General features: G+C 42.8%; 1 protein-coding gene across 3 annotated transcripts; it reads right to left on the bottom strand.

The window, feature by feature from the left end:
• Positions 1–2,611: 2,611 nt before the first annotated feature.
• Positions 2,612–18,463, bottom strand: TBC1D20 (TBC1 domain family member 20). 3 transcript variants are annotated; one of them, XM_039863974.1, is made up of 9 exons: positions 18,271–18,463; positions 11,935–12,120; positions 10,258–10,338; positions 7,522–7,708; positions 7,268–7,369; positions 6,179–6,320; positions 5,193–5,380; positions 4,626–4,918; positions 2,612–3,003 (listed from the first exon to the last, which is right to left on the bottom strand). In XM_039863974.1, the coding sequence occupies exons 1-8, from the start codon at positions 18,338–18,340 to the stop codon at positions 4,663–4,665; spliced, it is 1,212 nt and encodes a 403-aa protein (XP_039719908.1). In that variant the 5' UTR covers positions 18,341–18,463; the 3' UTR covers positions 2,612–3,003; positions 4,626–4,662. The 3 variants fall into 3 exon arrangements, with proteins under 3 accessions (XP_039719908.1, XP_039719909.1, XP_039719907.1); XM_039863975.1 differs by having other exon boundaries at positions 2,612–2,896; XM_039863973.1 differs by having other exon boundaries at positions 2,612–4,918.
• Positions 18,464–18,755: the final 292 nt, after the last annotated feature.

Raw genomic sequence — 18,755 nt, 5'->3', positions numbered from 1 at the left:
GAGTAAAGGATTGAAGATAGGCAGGCTTACAAGTGTGTCCTGCTGGAGGGTCAAGTGGAGAGTCCACCTCCCAAGGGGTCACCCGAGGCTGGGACCCTAGGCTGAGAGCCCACCACCAACGCTTCAGAGCAGACTTAAAACCAAACCCCAGGGGCTTTGACTCAAACCACCGACCTGAGGATACAGTGGGAGACCCAAATGTACTTGTGTGACACAATCTTTGTCTCTTGGAGCAGGAGAAGGCAAGTGGAAGCCTATTGCTCAGATAAAGAGCAGCTGCTGCTAGTGTGGGCAGGAAGTGGAGAATCGGTCCCACAGCCTGTGCCAGAACCATCACGTGTCTGTCTTCCTCTAGTGTCTGGGGCTGGCATGAAAGCCACTTAAAAAGCAGGAAGCTGGAGACAATCCCACAGCCTTGCCAGCTCACAAAGGCTTCTGGGCAAATTTCAACCATATGTAAGTTGGGGAAAGATGACTAGCAAGTAGAGGGCCTTTGTGAGGACAGGAAAAAGGGCAGCAGAAGCCACCAGCAGAAAACATGAGGGGACAGCATGACGGGGGGGAAAAGAAGAGAAATCTAGGCTGAGCCTCAGGCCCCATCATCTCTTGGTTGGATTGGGCAAAGGCCTCTGGCCTATTTTCAGTCACCTGGATGAGCATGGGGCCCAAGTGCAGGGCTGGTGAAAGCATTTACTGATTAATAAGTGTTCACTGAAATGGAATCAAAACACTTGCATGACCTCATAGTTGGTAAAGCATTTTCTCAAACATCATTAAGCTACCCATATGCGATGGGACTATCCCTATTTTATTGTTATTGACGAGTCCCAGGGATGTGACTCGCAGCAACTCACACAACCAGGAAGTAACGCACTTGCCATCATGCCACCAATCACTTTCTAGACCCAGTTTTGGTGATGTCCTATTCTCACCCTGTCCCCCAACCCCAATATAGAGTCCCAACTCCCTTCTGCAGTGCTCACAGCTGTCCTTGACCCCTAAGCACCCTTCCACTGACATTGCCCACTCCATCTCTCCACAGACCCCAAACCTTGGTCCTCCTAGGCTTTGCTAGGTATGAAACATCCACACTTTTTGTTCAGCTGTTATTTTTACACTGTTGTCCCCTTTGCCTTGCATATGTGGTATTTTCCGACACTACTCCAATTCTCCAGCACTAACTGGGTTTTCAACAGTTCAGTTTAATTCTGATACTACCTGGAGTTAACATCAGATCCTACACGTTAAAGTGCTCAGTCCCACGAAACTGCCCCCACTTCAGATGCCAGCCACAAATGAGGTGCCCAAGCTATCTACACTTTTCTGCCTGCCTAACTTTACGAGTTTCAACAGCCCCACTCAGGTTCAATAATTTGCTAGAAGGGCTCGCAGAACTCAGGAATACACTGTTTACTGATTATAAAGGATACAACTTGGAAACAGCCATCAGAAGAGATGCATAGAGCAAGGTGTGGGGGAAGGGTGTAGAGCTCCCAAGCCCTCTCTGGGTGCACCACCCTCCCTTCATCTTGGTGTGTTCATCGACCCAGAAGCTCTGAATATCTAAATCGAGTTTTTGTAGAGTTCAATCTCTAGCCTCCCCTACCCCCGAAGAGGTCAGTGGGGTGGGACTGAAAGTTCCCACCCTCTAATCATTTGGCCTTTCTGGTGACCTGCCCCGCTCTGAGACTACCTGATACTTTAAGTCGTATCAGATGGGAGCGATCGAAAAGGACTAATTATGAACAAAAGACATTCCTATCAGTAAGTTTCAAGAATTTTAGGGGAACTGGGGATAAAAACCAAGTCTTTACTATACCACATACACCCTTTCTTCAGTATTCCAATTTTCAAAATTCTATACATTCAGCCATCAACTCCCATAAAATTGCCACTGACTCTGCCGCTTAAAAAAATTGCTCCTTCAGTGCAACTCTGGTGTAGCTCTCACAGGCAGTGTACTCCATGAGTCAGATCAAAGGGCAACATGGCTTATGGAAGTGGGACATGGTCAGGGAGCTGTGATGCCAGCTCAGACTTGGGTGCCCTCACTGCTCCCCTCTGGGCCAGAGAAAGAGTCACATCCCAGATGACATGGATTCTTGCCTCCATGATGGGCCCCTCTTCAGGGTGGAGGCGACAGGTACTTGGCACTGTTCTGGGCTCTCACTACCTGACAGCTGGGAGTGTTAAGATGCTGGAAGCACTTGGCAAGAACAGCTCTCAGAGCTCCTTTGTGGATGGAAATTACATATGGGGGCACAGTTATGTTTACACCAGGCTCTGGTTAGGTTGTAAAACTATCAGCTTTCAGAGATGAAGGCATCCCCAGAACAGAGTGAAAAATAGTCAAGATCACCCCATAGTAGTATCCCATACCACCTGTGCTGCTTAACTGTGACCATGGGCCCCAGGCGGTAGCTGGAGTGTATAGGGCATACTTATCGCAGGTGAAATAGGACTGCAGGTAGCCATGCAAGTCGGCACCAACCAGGAGTCAACAGACCAGAGCACAGTCCCAGGCCAGGAGTGGAAGGTGAGGAACACCAAGGCCAGATGCTTAAGACCAGAGTCTACTAACAGATGGTGGACAAGACAGAATGACAAAAGATTAGTAACCACATATGGCTATTTATTTCATACAGGGCTCTGTACAAAATATTTACACAATAGTAAACCACCTGAAGGTAAAAAGATAATGCCTTCTCATTGGCGGGGAGAATCCTCGTGTCAGTAAAGCTATAAATTGAATGACCTCACTCCTTCTTAGACCAAAACAGAAGCAAATGCCTTGTTTCCTGGGATCCAGAAAGCGGTGGCCTTGGGATCCTGATCACGGGCACCTCCTTTCCTCTTCTCCATCAATTCCTTCAGTATTTGCCGACAGGATCGAGTGCTGTGGCAAGAGGAACCCATGCTGCTGTCCATTTGTAAACATGTCAAGAGGACAAACTTGCTGTGGGAGAAGACTGGGAATACCTGTCACATCATCACCTGTGGATCCTGGAAGAATTTCCTTTGTCTTTATATATCCACCACTTTCTAGATTAATCCATCCACATCACACTCACCCCAGATGGGACTCCTGTTATAAAGAACGATCCATCCCTCTAAGCTTTTTTTTTTTTTTTTTTTGGTTTTAAAGTGCTGAGTGTAACTTAGTGCTGCCGCCGCTCCTAATTTTTCTGGGTTTGCCAGCTGCCTGGCATGCTAAATAAAAGTCCTCCACTCTGCACACAGTGGGTATGCGGGGAGGATGTAGAGGTCTGGGTATAGTAAAGTGCTTCTGTCATGTTCACTTTAAGAAAACACCTATCATGAGAGAACATTACCAGAGAGAGACCAGGAGATTAAAGTACATGGCTGCTTCATACTATACACTCCAATTCTTTAAAGCAGCAAAAGGCACTTTTTTTTTCAAGCCAGCCAAAGTTGATCTAAAACAAATCTGGCTTTGCTTACAGGAAAAGCTGTCCCAGAAGGACTGAATGATCCATCTTATTCTTAAAGGCCCACAGAGTTCTCAGGCAGCTTGGGGCAGGGAGCTGCCTGTTCCAGGCTCTAGGCTCACCACTCTGCAGGCTGTGGTTTGTCTCTTTCTGGGTGCTGACAAGTTTCCAAAGACATTTTCAACCAGGAAGGAGAGATCAGCAGTTGAGGAGAGAAATCAAACCCAAAAAATGAAGCCAAGCTAGTGACTGGGTGCCTATTTGGGAGAAGATGGGTGATCTGAGGAAAAGAAAGGAAGGAAAGCTGGACGCGAAGTGGACACTTTGGAAGTGTGGGGACGTTTACAAATAGCAACTCTGGCTAAAAGGAAATATTAAATAATTGAGTAAAAAGGAAACTTCAGGGTCCTGGAAGCTCATCTTTCTGATGAGAACTATTTTTTTCCATGCAAGAACTGTTATTTTTAAAGGGTACTTTACATGTTGGGTGTTATGTAATACTAAAAATAGTAATAAAAGATACTTTTATAAGCAACTTTGTGTGGCTGGAAGGGGAAAAAAAAGAAGAAGAGGGGCAGGCAAACCAGTCTATGTCTGGGCCCTAAAACTTAACATTCCTTCCCATTTGACTGGAAATTCCTCAGTGATTTCTAGGCTAAAAATTGGTAGGATTTACTTAGTAACCTAGTTCACATCTGTCTCCTTGATTTCTGACCAGCTAATGGAGCTGCTCTTAAGAGGGCCAATCTTATTCCCAGGCTAGCCTTCCCTGCCCCCTTGCCTTCATTGCAAGGTCCGACTTCTTTAGCAGAAGCTCCTTCCTTCTTTGTCCGGCTGCAGCAGACAGAACAGGAGGAGCTGTGAGGCGGGCATTAAGTGGTCCAGCTTACTTACTGCTGAGCAGCTAACAGGATCCCCAGTAACCAGGCCCAGTGGTTCCAAAGGCATCTGGGAGCTAAAACCTCCATTTCCTCCAACACAGAGAGCCCACTTGGAAGCCCACCCTACGGAAGTCCCCCTAGTGCCCAGTGTCAGGAAGGCTCTGCTACTGGCCTCTGAAGCAAAGGCAAACTGGGGACAGGCAGGAAAGGGTGGCAGGAATAGAAAACCTTTGACAGAAACCCTTTTAATAAAGGACATTCCACCCCTCCCCAACCTTCCATGGAAGGGTGAGACCTTAATGTGATGTCAGAAGAAGTGTCTTCTCTGGCATTTAGGGGAACAGCTGCAGTTGAAACTTAGGGGCCCACTCCAGGGCACTTTTTACCACAGCCAGAGCAGCCGCACCAAGTGCCACCGTCAGCCCCATCACTGCCAGTTTCACAAAGCGATTGGTCCTAGGTTTGGTCAGGACGTCTTTTGTTCGCTCCTCGGGCCGCAGAAGTCCCCGAAACCTCTGCCGCAGCACCATGTCAGGCCTCTGCTGGGCTGATGCCAGCTCAAAGTCTTTGAAGGTAGAGGCTGCCGTTCTGCAGAGAAGAAGGAGACAGAAAGAAGGAAACAGTATGAAAGAAAAAGAGGGGAAGAAAAACTAGATTAAATAGGATGAGGGCAGAGCAATCCAATGCTCAGAAACTTCTTGATAAAGATCATGAAGACTGAAGTGGTAATTCTGCCGGCATAAGCTTAGATCTCTGAAAACTTTCCCCAACCTTGTCCCTGCTAGACACAGTCTTCCATCACTTCTGTTCACTAACGACCCCCTACCCCCGCCCCCTCAACCAGTGCCTTGGTTTCACTCACTTCTCAGCTCGCTGTTGGGCAGCTGCCTCCCGAGCAAGTTCGGATGGGGGAAACTGAACAAAGAGGTCCCCAGCTCTACTGATCAGCGTCTCATAGGGCAGGTCCTGAGGGATCTGGGACAACAGGTGGTGGACCGAGGCCATGTCGCAGTCACAATCCAGGACTTCCTGCTCTCGATACAACACTATCTGTGAGGAGCAAGGCCTTGCATCAAAGACCAAAACATACAAAGGCATTGGCCATGTGCATTTTATTCTCCTTAAACATGAATTTTAAATTGGTAACAGGGCTCACCCCAAATGCTTAGCAAATTCTGGTAGTCACCTAGGAAGTGATAATGTACATATGTGAGTACTTTTACTACTGGGCTGGCCCTTCCTGCTAGAGGCAAACTTCTACCCCATGACATGAAAGAGTGACCAAGTAAATGAAGGAGAGTCTTTTAGGAGAAAGAAGAGAGGAATTACTGGAAGATTTCTAGAGCTCTAGAACCGAAAAAAAAAAAATGGTTCTAAACAGTAGAAAGAACAACAATGAGTCCCCACTTTCATTCCCACCACCTATGACTCAGGCTCTCTAATAATTGGAGTACTACCCCCCATACCACAGCAAGCCATCTCAATTTTCTATCATAATACCAACACCTTCTCGTTTCTTAAACCCGGAGTTGGCAATTTGTACTAGTTCCAAGAGATGCCAAAAGAAAAACGTAATTCCCAATGCAGGTGAGCATTTAAATGTTCAGAAAAAAATCACTCAATATACAAATCTATGTCTAATCAGCATTTTCCAAACTTATTTTTACACAGAACATTCTTTTCCATGATATTCCCATTACTATTGCACAGAATGGTGTCCAGGCACACCAGTTTGGGAAATGCTGGCTTTTGCATCTTTCCAAAATCACCAGGTTTCCCTTTAGGGGACATGAGCAAACTAGAATGGGTGACGGTGAACCTAGCTGCAGACTCATGGCCTGTACCTACCACAGCTGCAAAGTAAATGGGCATCAGGGGATGGCAGGCCAGGAAGAAGTCGTATAACCGCACAACGTGCCTGAAGTCAGATAGAACGTGCCCAAACCAAGTGATGAGCCAGCTGAGGGCAAAGATGGTTCCCACCTCGGCACTAGGAGTAAGGAAATCCAGATGTTAGGTTCCCTGATGAGTCGTCCCTTCCTTTTCTCTGGGCTTTCTTTGTCCTCAGTACCGTGAGAAGGAAGCATTTAGGAAATACGCTTTCTGGAAAATTCAGCCACCTAGGAATTCAGCATTTTCTTCTCACAAAATACAAAGTCCTTAAAATATGCCCACCACCATGTCATTAACACTACAATAGTGTGCTGGTTGCCTTATCTCACTGGGTACTCTCCTAATGGCCAAGAAATGTCTACTAGAAGAACAAAAAGTATTTGTTTTCCGAAAACTATACCATGATTTTCCTTCTCAGAAATAAATACCCTTTTGGGGGGGGCACACGCGCATATTCTCAGGCTTGAAAATACAACTGTATTATTAATTTTTCAGTTATCATGAGATGACTGAAACATCTTAAGACACAAATATTATTAAAAAAAAAAAAGTGAAGCATTGGCCAAAGACACATTTCCAACTAAAAAGAGAAAAAAAAAATCATATGACATTTGCAAAGAAAGTTCTCCTTGGTACTTGGTTTTGAATAAAACCACCCATGGATGGCCTTGTCTTTCTCACCTATGGATCCTTTAGGACTTTCTCCTTTTCTTGTGGCAATAACCTCAAAGTTTACTTTGGCTTACTTACCTTGTCCACCTCTCTCCACTAGATGTAAACTCCTCAGAGGCATGGGCTGTGATAGCTCTTGTACCCCCCCACCGCAAAAAGCATAGCACTCAAAAGGGGCTCCAAGACTGTGTACAGAACTAAATTATCCATATCGCTGGTACTGGAAAGGATGACTCAGAAGGACTTAACACTAATTGACTAAGATGATGATGAGCTAGACTTGTGAGGAAGAAACAGAGGCTAGAGAAAAGTGAAGGTATGTGTGTGTCTGTGTGTATGTGTGTGTACTCATAAATGTAGACACATAAATACCTCTGCATGAAGTCATGGAGTTCTGGATTCACCTGGTCAATGATGGGCATCAAATAGTTTAATATATGCTTGGTGTTGTCCATTGTTGGATCCATAAAATCCCTAGAGGAAGACAATTCAATGAGCTTGGTCAGACCAACCATCTAAGATCGGGGTTGGGGGTGGCAACACTGACTAGAAAATGGGCTGAGGAGTTACCCCTGGGGGTGACTTGAGGAGTGATGAACAGACTCTATGACCCTCTTTGCTGGTACCTGAGGTGGTGGGTAGACAACTTTTCTACCAGGGATGTTGCCAGCCTCTCGCCTACCACCAGCAGAAATGTGACCACAATGTCATGGTAGCCCTGGTAGTAGTGCAGCTGAGGGTTGCGCTCCAAGATGATGAGGATGATGTCGATTAGTTCTTCCTGAAGCCCTTCTCTCTGTTCTTCTGGCATGCCTGGGGAAGGGATAGAGGGGGAGGGAGATGCACTTGAACATGGCAAGCAGCCTAGTAACAGGAAGGTTTAGAAGATGGTCAGCAATGGATTTTTAGAGAAAGTGTTTAATAAAAGAAAATTTGCATTTTGGTTACACATATCAAGATCTACACACATGTAGGAAATATGTGGCATACAGGAAAGAGTCACAGACTATAATCTGACAGTGGGGGAACATGCAGATACCATCTTAACTGAATCACCGCATTGCCAGTAGTGTGACTATTTGACAACATGTGCCTCCTGATGTGATGCATTGAAAAGGACTCAGCATTGCTTCTGAGGAATTCTGTGGAATTCCTACCAAGAGTGTATAAACTAAATCTAATAATGAGGAAATAGCAGACAAACCCACATTGAAATAACTGGCCTGTCATAAAAGACAAAGGAACTATTCCAGATTAAAGGAAGCTAAAGTGATATGATACCTGAATGGGAAATGCATGAATTTATATTTTCTTTTCCTATAAAAAAACATTATTGGGATAAATGGTGAATTCTGAATAAAATCTGTAGATCAGATAGTATTTTTCAATGTTGTTACTGATTTTGATAAGTGTACTGTGATTATGTAAGAGCCTTGATTTTAGGAAATACACCATGAAATATTTAGAGGCAAAGGGGCACCATGTCTGTAACTTACTTTTAAAAAGTTCAGAAAAAAATGTTTGTGTGTATACACGGAGGAGAGAAAGCAAATACTGTAAGATGTTAACATATAAGAAAATCTGGGTAAAAGGTATCTAGGTAATTCTTTGTCTTATTTTTGCTACTTTTCTGTAGGTGTAAAAATAAAAAAAAAAATTGCATGTTTTCTTCTAAACCAAATTATCGCAGGAAGTTTTAACTTCCTTGACCCAAAGATGCAGGTGGAAGAAGGGGTGCCTGTCTTAGGAGCTCTTTCTGTGTATGTAGCTGGTTCTGGCAGTGGTCAGTGTGGCACCTCAGCTCATCTGGCTTTTGGTATAAAAACACCAAACCTTGGCTTTGTGAACTGCTTTGGAAGAATCATACACACCATAGATACTGTGAGAGAAAACAGCTAATGTAAGGACCCAGACTAAACTGAGCAAAGGGTTTAAGGTGAGAGCAAAGCTCATCTCTTGCCCATATTTATTCCACATCCTCTAAAAGGCATACTCTTAAAAGATAAAATTAAAAAGAAAATGAAATAAACGAAGTACTATGGATAGGTAAAATCATAAAAGTAGTGAAAAAAAAAATTAAACCCTGCTTGAATTTTCAGTATAAAAGTGGTCAGCTAAGCTCAGAACAAAATGAATGCAAAAAGAATATGTAACCACAAGGAAAGTTCAACTTACAGAAAGAATATCAGAGACTGATGTTACATAAATGGAAGAAGAATAAAGAGTTCAGAGGGAAAACAGGTTACCTAGGGGAAAAATGGGAGGCACCTGTCCTGTGCAGTCTCATCCAAAGCAGCAGGATAGGAAAAGGAAACTGGACCATGGGCATGTTTTCATCAAAACCAAGTTGGATACATACAAATATCTAATTCTGTTGTATACCGGAAACTAATATAGTGTTGTATGTCAACAATACCTCAATAAAAATAAAAGAATAAGTAAATAAATAAAATAAAAACAAAAAAAAACAAGATGACAGGCCACTGGCTACACAAGAATCCCAAGAACCTCTGTTGGAAGCAAGGATGCAGGCAGGAAAGAAGGCCCTTTAACAGACAAAATCCAAGCCAGAGCATGGGTTTGGAGGAGTGAAGCAATGGGTTTAGAAGCTCTTGTTCCTTTTAGCAATTATCCTCTCTTCATGGACATAAAGGCAGAGTTGCCAAAGGAAGAGAAATAGATAACAAACATGAGGTTTGTAGCCCAGTTTTCTTCACTGTGAAAATGGAGACAATGGTCATTCTTCTCATTCTTCCTGAAATGGGGAGGCAATTCAGTCCAAGGAACTCAATATGTGTATATGCAAGGTATCCCTATTTATAAAAATCAAATCAAATGAAGATAGTAATAGTTCTTGTTAGTCTCCAATCTGCTCTTTGAAGCCCACTGATGTGGCTGCCCTTAGACGCATGGCTATCAGTGAAGGAGGGCTCTTGACTGATGAGATCAGGCGAAAAGTGCGGCCCAAGCTCCTCAATGTCAACACCAATGACCCATCTCCTGTATCAGGTAAGGGTAGGGGATGGAACTGTGAGGCAAGGGGCTCTAGTAATCCCTTTGAAGACCCTTCTGTGGCTTCTCTGAAAGAGGGTGGGGGAAACCTCTCATTTACCACCTCTAGGCCATGAGAAATTATTTTTGGTTCAGGCTTTCACAGTGGGTGTCTGAGCATGACCCAGTAAATGAAAGAATGACTCAGCAGACTGGGAATACAAAGGGTCCCTGAGGAGGCAGGGTCCTACATGTTAGGTCACACTGTGTGCTGGAATGGAAACTCCCTGGAACTGGCAAACACCAAAACAAGAAAGCAGATACAACTGGGATAGAAATTTCAGCGTAGCAAGACTGAGAGAGCTTCTCACCAGGAGGGAACCGCCGTAAGGACCGCCTGACGTCCAGCAGCACTTGCTGGTAATCCTTGCTCATCTGTCGCAGGTTCTCCCCTATTGGAGGAAAAGGAACATATTAATGTAGAAATGTCTGGGAAGCGAGATCAGGAGCAAAATATTCTGGTATGACATCAAAGGCCTGGAGGGCATACTTTGTCTTTCTTCTGAAAAGGACATGACTCAAGATATAACATTTGGAGAGGAATCCCTAGTTTAGTTCCAAACATGCTGTTTCATGCAAGTCCTGATGACAGTAGGAGGCGGGAACACACTGTCCAAAAGGCAACTGAGTGAGCTGGAAAGAGCAGCAGAGGAGAGGTCAGGAGGCCAGGGGCCTAGTATGGCTGCCACTGGGGAACTGCTCTGAATTTCAAAGTCCACATCTGCAAAATGGTGATATTCCCTTCCATAATACACCTCTTAGGTTAGAGTAAGGCTCAAATAAGATTGCGAATGTGGAAACCACAGGCCACTGGGAAAACGACATCTGTAAAGTCTAGGGAGCACTGAGCTGTTCAGAAAGGAATAGTAAGATAAACTCTCTTGTCCTAACCTCTCTTGACCCAGAAATTCTAAAACTAAGATGCTGCAAATAAGAGATAGTACTTGTGTTCAGGTGATAAGCCCATTAAAATGTGAGAGTTAAGGAGGCAGTTTCTAGCTATTATACATGAGAAGTGTACATTGCCCTCAACCCAAATTGAGTGTTGTATAACAAGTATACATTTCCTTCACAAGCCGAAATCAAAAGCTACCACAGGAGCCTGTGCAATACTTCCCCAACCAAGACTTCATCTTATAAAGATACGGGAAATTTGGAATCTGATAGAAGAACATCATCTCAGGATACAGAGTGTGAACATGACAATGCCTTTTCCTTCCAACAAAAAGCTGATTGCTCCAAGGCAGCCAGTTTCAAATATAATAACAAGTGGCAACTTAAAACCCTTGGCTGCACTATGACACTGTGAACTTTTATTGGCAGAGGCTGTTTTAATCATTTCTAGTACCTGGCACACAAGAGGAGCACAATTAATATCCGCTGAATGAGTGAAAGAATCCCCAGCACCTGGACTCTGGCTATACATAGCAGGAAAGCAATAAATGTTTATTGAGTGAATAAATGCCAAAGTGGGTTCACTGTTCTGCAGTACTTTTATTTGAATTCTGCACTATATTCCAAGGAACTCCTTCTACTACGAGGGCCTTGCAAATTAGTTAAGTAACAGCTGTTCATAGAATTATAGAATTTTAGAATTCCAAAAGATCTTAGTGTTTCCCGATAAAAAGGACCAAAGAGGTATTATCTCTCCCTTTAGCTTAATGTTTCTCAAAATGTAGTTCATCTGCATCAGGTGAGGTGTGTATTAAAATGCTGATTACTACAACCAACCTCTAAGTTATTCAAGACTGGATATTTTTAATAAACTCCCCTACCTAGCCAATAAAAGCTACCTACATACATACCTAATGAAAGCTCCATTTTTGAATAAAATTCTACCTATCAGTTTGGCCTCATTTTCAGACTGGGCTCATGCATATCCTAAAATGTTTTAAATTTACTCATCTATTCTTGGTTTGACATAAGCATAAAAATCAAAGATCCTGGATTTTTTCCCCTTGCCTCACAGTTCCATCCCCTACCCTTACCTGATACAGGAGATGGGTCATTGGTGTTGACATTGAGGAGCTTGGGCCACACTTTTCGCCTGATCTCATCAGTCAGGAGCCCTCCTTCACTGATAGCCATGCGTCTAAGGGCAGCCACATCAGTGGGATCACTGTTCAGGGCCTGGTGTATCTCTGCCACTTTCTTTTTCCTTTTGGCATTAAAGTCTGCAAAAAAAGGGGTAGACACATATTCGGCATGTGTACGTTTTCTGTTCAGGGCTCAATCTTCTTTTCAGTCTGAGTTACAGGTAGGTATATTTAAAGCCAACCTACAGATATTTAATTAGCACATAATATGCAAAACACTAAGGAGATATACCATATAAATAACAAGCAAGGAATTACAATGATAATAAATAGTAAATTCAGGCCATGCACTATAACATATTAACACATTAACAGATACTGTTAATATCTACCTAATAGAATGCCTGTTTTTCTTAATGCCAAGCTTTAGAGCATATATATCTTAATACGATGATTATTTCCTGTTGTTTGTAGAAGAAATGTATATGTATGACACCAAAATTCAATATTACGTTTTTAAACAAAACCAGAAAAGTCTCTAGTTACATGCTAATTCAACTGGTAAAACATCAGAATCATATAGGAATATTTTCAAAATCAGAATGTCAAAGGGTATATATACTCTGATCTCCAGTGTGGTGGATGGTATAAGAGTGGCATGGTGCTGCACACAAAGCAATTGTTTCGTAACACCCATATTATCTAGTGTGATCAAGAAGTAATGTTTTAAGCATCTTACATCCTTATATGGTAGTTCGTTATTCACACACAAGCATTTTATTGTGTTTAAATAACTTTCTAGGAAATTGGTTGAGAGTTTGTGGTTGATGTTTATCACATCATAATTTTCCTATTTAAAATAATGGAGTTAATAGGCTCTCAGAGTTTTTATTAAGAATGTCTAATTTTAGAAAATGTAAACACAAGAAAAGTTAGACAAGACACCAGAAAAGAGCTGTTACAAAGCTGTGCACTATAAATGCCAAATAAAGGTATGTGCAGACACCAAGAGCTCAGAGACTGCTGTGGGTCAGGCTAATCTGAGAAGGCATTACTGAAGAGTGCAGCTTAAAAAGGAAAAGGAAGATTTTAAAAGGCTGGAAGGAGGAAGAGAGCAGAAGAAAGGCTTGGAGATAGGAAACACAAGTCCTTTTCATTTAACAGTAAACGGATTCATTAAAAAATATTTATGCAGCATATACCTGGTGTAGGCACTAGAGTTACGTAAGGTGGAAGATAATACCAGATGGTAGGTTAGGCTTTAGACAAGACTAATGTCAGAAGTAGGTTAGGCTTTAGAAGGGACTAACATGGGAAGGTAGATTAGGTTTTGGAAGGGACACTAGGCAGCTTTCCTCAGTAATGTTCTATTCTCAGGCAATAGTCTACAAATTGTTTCCATGATGAAGCTGCATATTAGTAACAGTAATGAAAGTTGGAAGTAATGGTCCTGGTTACCTACCTATGAGAGCTGTGACATATAAACCAATCAGTTTAGAGTCACATGCAACTGGAGGTACGGAAAGGACAATAACACAGGTGAATTTTCGCTCAGGTAAACTTGTTCTCCTGGCTAGATTGTTATTTTCTCTGGTAACCTAGTAGGGTGAGCATTTCTTTCAGTCTGTCTGGTTCTCACCTATAATCCTGGCGTAACTCTTCATAGCAAACCCCTCCAGCTATCTGCATTCTCAAAAATTTAACTGGATTCTAAATTAAATGGTAACTCTACCTAGAAATCATGAAAAATCAAAAGTTCACTTCCTTGGAAGTTTCGTAGTAGAGCACCTAACTAGTCTATCTGCATTCTCAAAAATTTAACTGGATTCTAAATTAAATGGTAACTCTACCTAGAAATCACGAAAAATCAAGTCTCAATTCCCTGTGTCAGTAGAGCACCTAACTAGTCAAATGGCTGTTTACAAGGTGCTTTAAGCTCATCTGTCCCTCCATCCATCCATTAGTCTATCTATTCATTTATCAGTCCATCATTTAATGAACATTTACTTGTAGTAAAGCATTATCCTAGAGATAAAAAGATGAATGTGACTCACTCCCAGCCCTTGAGGGACACAAATAATTTTCATATATAATGTAACAAAAACCATAAGACAGAATGACTACACCTGAGGCAATCAGGAAAGGCTTCGCCAAGAATATATTCTGGTACTTTCTTAAAGAAAACTTTGCACATGGAAGAGTGGTTGAAGGGAGAGTACTCCAGGCAGAGGAAAGAGCGTGTACAAAGACCCTGTCATGTTAAAGAAGCATCATGCCCAGAAAACAGAAAATTCTATGAGGCTGATGTGTTAGGTAAAGGGAGAGAACAGAAGCTGGAAGGATGCAGTAAATGTGGCTTCGGAAGAGTCTGGGCTGCCTTTATCTTGTTGAGGACTCTGGGCTTTATCCTCTACTCAAGGGAAGACAAGGAGGGATTTTACTTTGAGTCAAAGGGCTATCCTTTGGAAGAGAAGAGTGTATGTTTTCAAAGAGGGACTGTAGACACAGGAAACAGAGGAGACTTTTTAGATAATAACACAGACTGAGACAAAACATAAGCAGGGATTGAATTAACAAAGAAAAAAAAGTACCAGATAGCCTACATTTTCTTTACTTAGTTTCCTTGTACTTTCTATACATCACAAATTAAAACGCTTAAATGGTAATATGAACATGGCTTGAGGTAAGCTCTGATGTTTAGAAATCTTGTTAACCTGCTTGCTAAGAGTGTAGAAAAATGTTGTCAATTTGTTTAGACACATATCCACCTTGTCCCTCTTCCTAACTAAGCTATTCAGCAATCTGGGGGAAAGGAAAAACTTGCTTGTATCTTAGAAAAAAATAACACTGCAATCAGTTGGATTTCCATTAGGTTTTGGCAAATAATCTGCCAGAATTTTTACTAATTCTGAACCTAAACCATAGCTCTAGTACATAGTTCTCTTAACACTGTTTTAATTCTATTTTTAATCTTGCATTTCAGAATTTACTACCATTTCTAGTTTTGGTGCTCCATGAGAACTCAGTAAATATGTGCAGAATAGAATAAATAATTTAGCTTAGCTATTGTTCCTCTGGAAAAACTGGCATAGAGTAAATGACATTATTTTCCTTTACTACTGTTAAGAATATGCCCACTGCACAACTCTAAACACAGTCATGCGCCGCATAACAAAGATACATTTTGAGAAATGTATTAGGCGATTTCGCAGTTGTGCCAGCCTCACAGAATGCACTTACACAAACCTACATGGTATAACCTACTACATACCTACGCTATATACCACCTTTGTATATGTAGTCCGTCATTGACCAAAACATTGTTACATGGTGCATCACTGTAGATTTATAGGCTCTTTGGACTTTTTCTAAAGCTACTGGTACTTCCCAGAGTAGGATGCTGCTCAGATGTGGATTTTAGCTACTGTCTGTTCAGGCCCCAATATCACCTTCATCAATCTCACATTCCAGTGATTATGTATTAATGGCAGATGAGGAAGGCTCTCATTGTGACGTAAAAAGGGAGGAGAAAACAGAAAACTCAAGTTAGCTAGAGATGTATAAATTACAGAGTAATAAGGTCAACTGCTAGACTACACAATGAGGGAGAAAGGTTAGCAGAGTCTCGACTGAACTAATTTACATATATCCTTTTTATCTCAGAAAGAGGAAAATCATTGAGCTATTCTTGGGATGCTTGGGAAAATATTACAATTAATGCCTACTAGCTATTTTAAGATAAATTTTATATATGGACTTTGGGGTGGGACACACTTCTGAAATTGAAAATGCTCTATTTGGGCTTCATATGGAGATAGCATATATGTAACCCAAATCCCTGAATCCTTTCATTTCCAATTTATTTTTGCCCCACTTATGAGAGATGTATTATACATTCCAAAGTTGATACCTTCCAAATTTCTTTACAGTAAGAGAGAGGTCTTGGCTGTCATAACCATGACAGAATAAAATGACTATCCTGTAGTTGGCTGCAAAATATAAGGCACTGCTATAAATAAATCCTGATGCCTAAAAAGCAATTCATTCAACAAAGGAAAGTGATGACGTAGACATGACTTGGGCTGCTCTCCACTAAAATGATCATTTAAATAAGGGGCACTGAAGCGGTAGTTCTTCACGGTTCACATGAAGATGGCTCAGGCCATTATTATTTCAAATACTTCCCAATTTTGGCTACAGAATCTGGGTAAAGATTTCTGCCTACGAAGAGGTATCTCCAAAAGTACCTGGCTTGGAGAACTAAATATATAGGAAAATGACAATGACTAAAGATGAACACCAGCTATGCTTCCTCTAAAAGTTTTTCCATATCGGCAAAATACAGATTAGTGACTTACATCAGGCAAAAGATCTACATACTTAATAATGAGATCTTATATGAGAATATAAAATTCCATACTAATTATTTGGTTTAAGCTTGCACATCAAGAAAGCTTTGCATAGACGTTAAACAGAAGCTAAACTAAGCAATGCTAGCCTTAATCAAAACAATGGAAGAGCTAGTGGGGGCCGAGGAGGGAGGTGTATAGATCGATAGGTATCCCTTCAGACAGATGGACACCACCCTATCCCACCCCCTGAACTCTTGATATTGACATTGGAAATTAACTTAAAATTTTATGCTGGAACTTCTTATCTGTACTGGAGAAACATAGTGGGAGAGAAAAACTTACCTTTTGCTAAGTAAGGTTCCTATTAAAAACAAAATAAAACAAAGTGGCCTCTGTTTTTGGACGTCCTATTTAGTTTCAACAAATGGTACCAGAATTAGCAGAGATTCATTAACTACCGGAGGTATAAAGACCAGCACGTATTAAGAAAGACTGCTTTACCCCAAAATGGAGAGAAATGTTCTAGAGAGTGAACCAATCTGATCATAAACTCTACAAAGGAGAGCTTCTCGGATTGCCTATTCACCAATATAAATAAAAACAATAAAAACAAAAAAAACTCTGATTTCTAAATTCTTCCCATCCATCCAGAGACACAAAAGCAAGGAAACTGGAGGATAAAGTCTCCAAGCCTATGCATAGTTGTGCTACAACAGGTCACAGGACCCATACCACCTGAGACATTGACTATTATGCCATGAGGACAGATGTCATACAAACATCAGCAAAGGGTTACAAGGACAAAGGGCCCAGAGAAGTAATATGAGGCGTGAGCTCTACTTCCATCCAGGACTAGAATAGGATAAAAAAGGGATAACAGAAAATGAGCCCAGAGAAACAAGATGTGGATACCGGGTGCTTCATCAAAATATGTCGGTTGAATATGCTGTTGGTTCTGTTAGGGGCACGGCACCAGCCCAAAAGAAATGAAAAAGTGGGAAAACTATTTTAGTCTTCTCCGGGAGAGGGAGGGGGCGGGGGTGCGGGGATTATTTTACTTGGTACAGAGTAGACAATAATTTCAACGGTCATGTCTTAATTATATGTAAAATATATCTGAAAACACAGTGCACAACCAAACCATGATTTCATAGAAATTATTGCTTAGAATGTAACAGTATAAAAAATAAAAATCGCTTTTCACACAATTAAGTAATATTAAAATAGTTGGGACAGGATCCAGACAGAAAGCAGATTGGTGGTTGCCAGGAGCTGTGGAGACTGGAGAACGGGGAGTGATAGGCTTTCTTTTTGGAATTATTAGTGTTCCGGAATTAGACAGTGGTGATGGTTGCACAACTTTGTTAAGTACAAAGAACCACTGACCGTACACTTTAAAAGGGTGGATTTTATGGTAATTAAAAGAAATAGGTGGTCATGCACACTCCGCACACTCCGTAAATCAAGACGGCAATATATGAATGAAGTTTGGGAAACCTGCTTACAACTAGGGAGGCGGCACCAGGAGTCTGTGGACGTGGCCGAACTGTTTCAGGTCGGGGCTGAGACTTGGCCTTAGTTCTCAGAGAAACTCAATTCTCTTTTTAAAAGACGAGGCCGGACGCTGGGTCCTGGCACCATACTTAATACTGGGGACGCGGTTCTGTCACTAGGGTTCCTCTGGTCTCAACCTCCGCTGAGCCCGGTTCTAGGCTCTCTTACCCTTCAGCCTTTTCCTCTTCCGCGGTCCAGACCCCGGCCCGCGGCCCTGAGCGCATCCGCGCAATCGCCGAGGGAGCCACTAGTCCGCGGCCCCTCAGGCGCTGCTGGCACCAGGGCCCGCTCCTCCAACAGCTGTCCCCTGCCCCTCGGGCTGCCCCAGCCCCTCAGGCCGTCCTCACAGGCCACCCCTCGGCGCACTGGTCGGCTTCCGTACCTGCCTTCTCCTCGCCGCCATCCCAGCGGCTGGAGGTGGGACCGTCGCCCTGCGCACTCCGAGAGGCCATATCCCGGGGGCCCGGGCCCGGGCCCGCGCCCCGGCTGGCGGCGGAGCCGAGAGAAGACGCGGCTGTAGCCGCGGGACCCAGCGCCCGCTCCACTGGGAAGGCTCAGCTTGGTCGGCCGCGGCGCGCAGGCGCGTAGGCATCCTCGCGCGGGCCCCGCCCCCGCACGTGACCGTTCGCTACGCCGGGGGCGAGCGGCGGTCTCCGGAGCCCGAGCGCAGGCGCACTAAACTGAGGAAGGGAGCGGGGAATGAGCCACGGAGAGTTCTATCTGGACTATAGAGCGCGGGGCTCTTGAATGTGTTCAGGACCAGATTTTAGCATTTTCTTTTGCTTTTCTTATTTCTAAAATGATACTGATGATAAAAAGTACTGAACTCAGAGTTATTGGGAAAGTGCTTAGAATACTACCAGGCAT

This window comes from Pteropus medius, unplaced genomic scaffold, assembly GCF_902729225.1.
Source record: "Pteropus medius unplaced genomic scaffold, Ma_sr-lr_union100, whole genome shotgun sequence".
Lineage (NCBI taxonomy): Eukaryota > Metazoa > Chordata > Mammalia > Chiroptera > Pteropodidae > Pteropus > Pteropus medius.
Note: the sequence above shows the minus strand (reverse complement) of the source record. Positions and strands in the feature narration are given on the sequence as shown.

Excerpts from the sequence above, each read along its gene's own strand:
- TBC1D20 (XM_039863973.1), bottom strand. The coding sequence starts at position 18,340 with ATGGCCTCTCGGAGTGCGCAGGGCGACGGTCCCACCTCCAGCCGCTGG. Across the intron at positions 12,121-18,270 it reads TGGCGGCGAGGAGAAGGCAG|ACTTTAATGCCAAAAGGAAA; the intron begins GTACGGAAGCCG and ends CTTTTTTTGCAG. Across the intron at positions 6,321-7,267 it reads CTCCATGACTTCATGCAGAG|TGCCGAGGTGGGAACCATCT; the intron begins GTATTTATGTGT and ends CCTTACTCCTAG.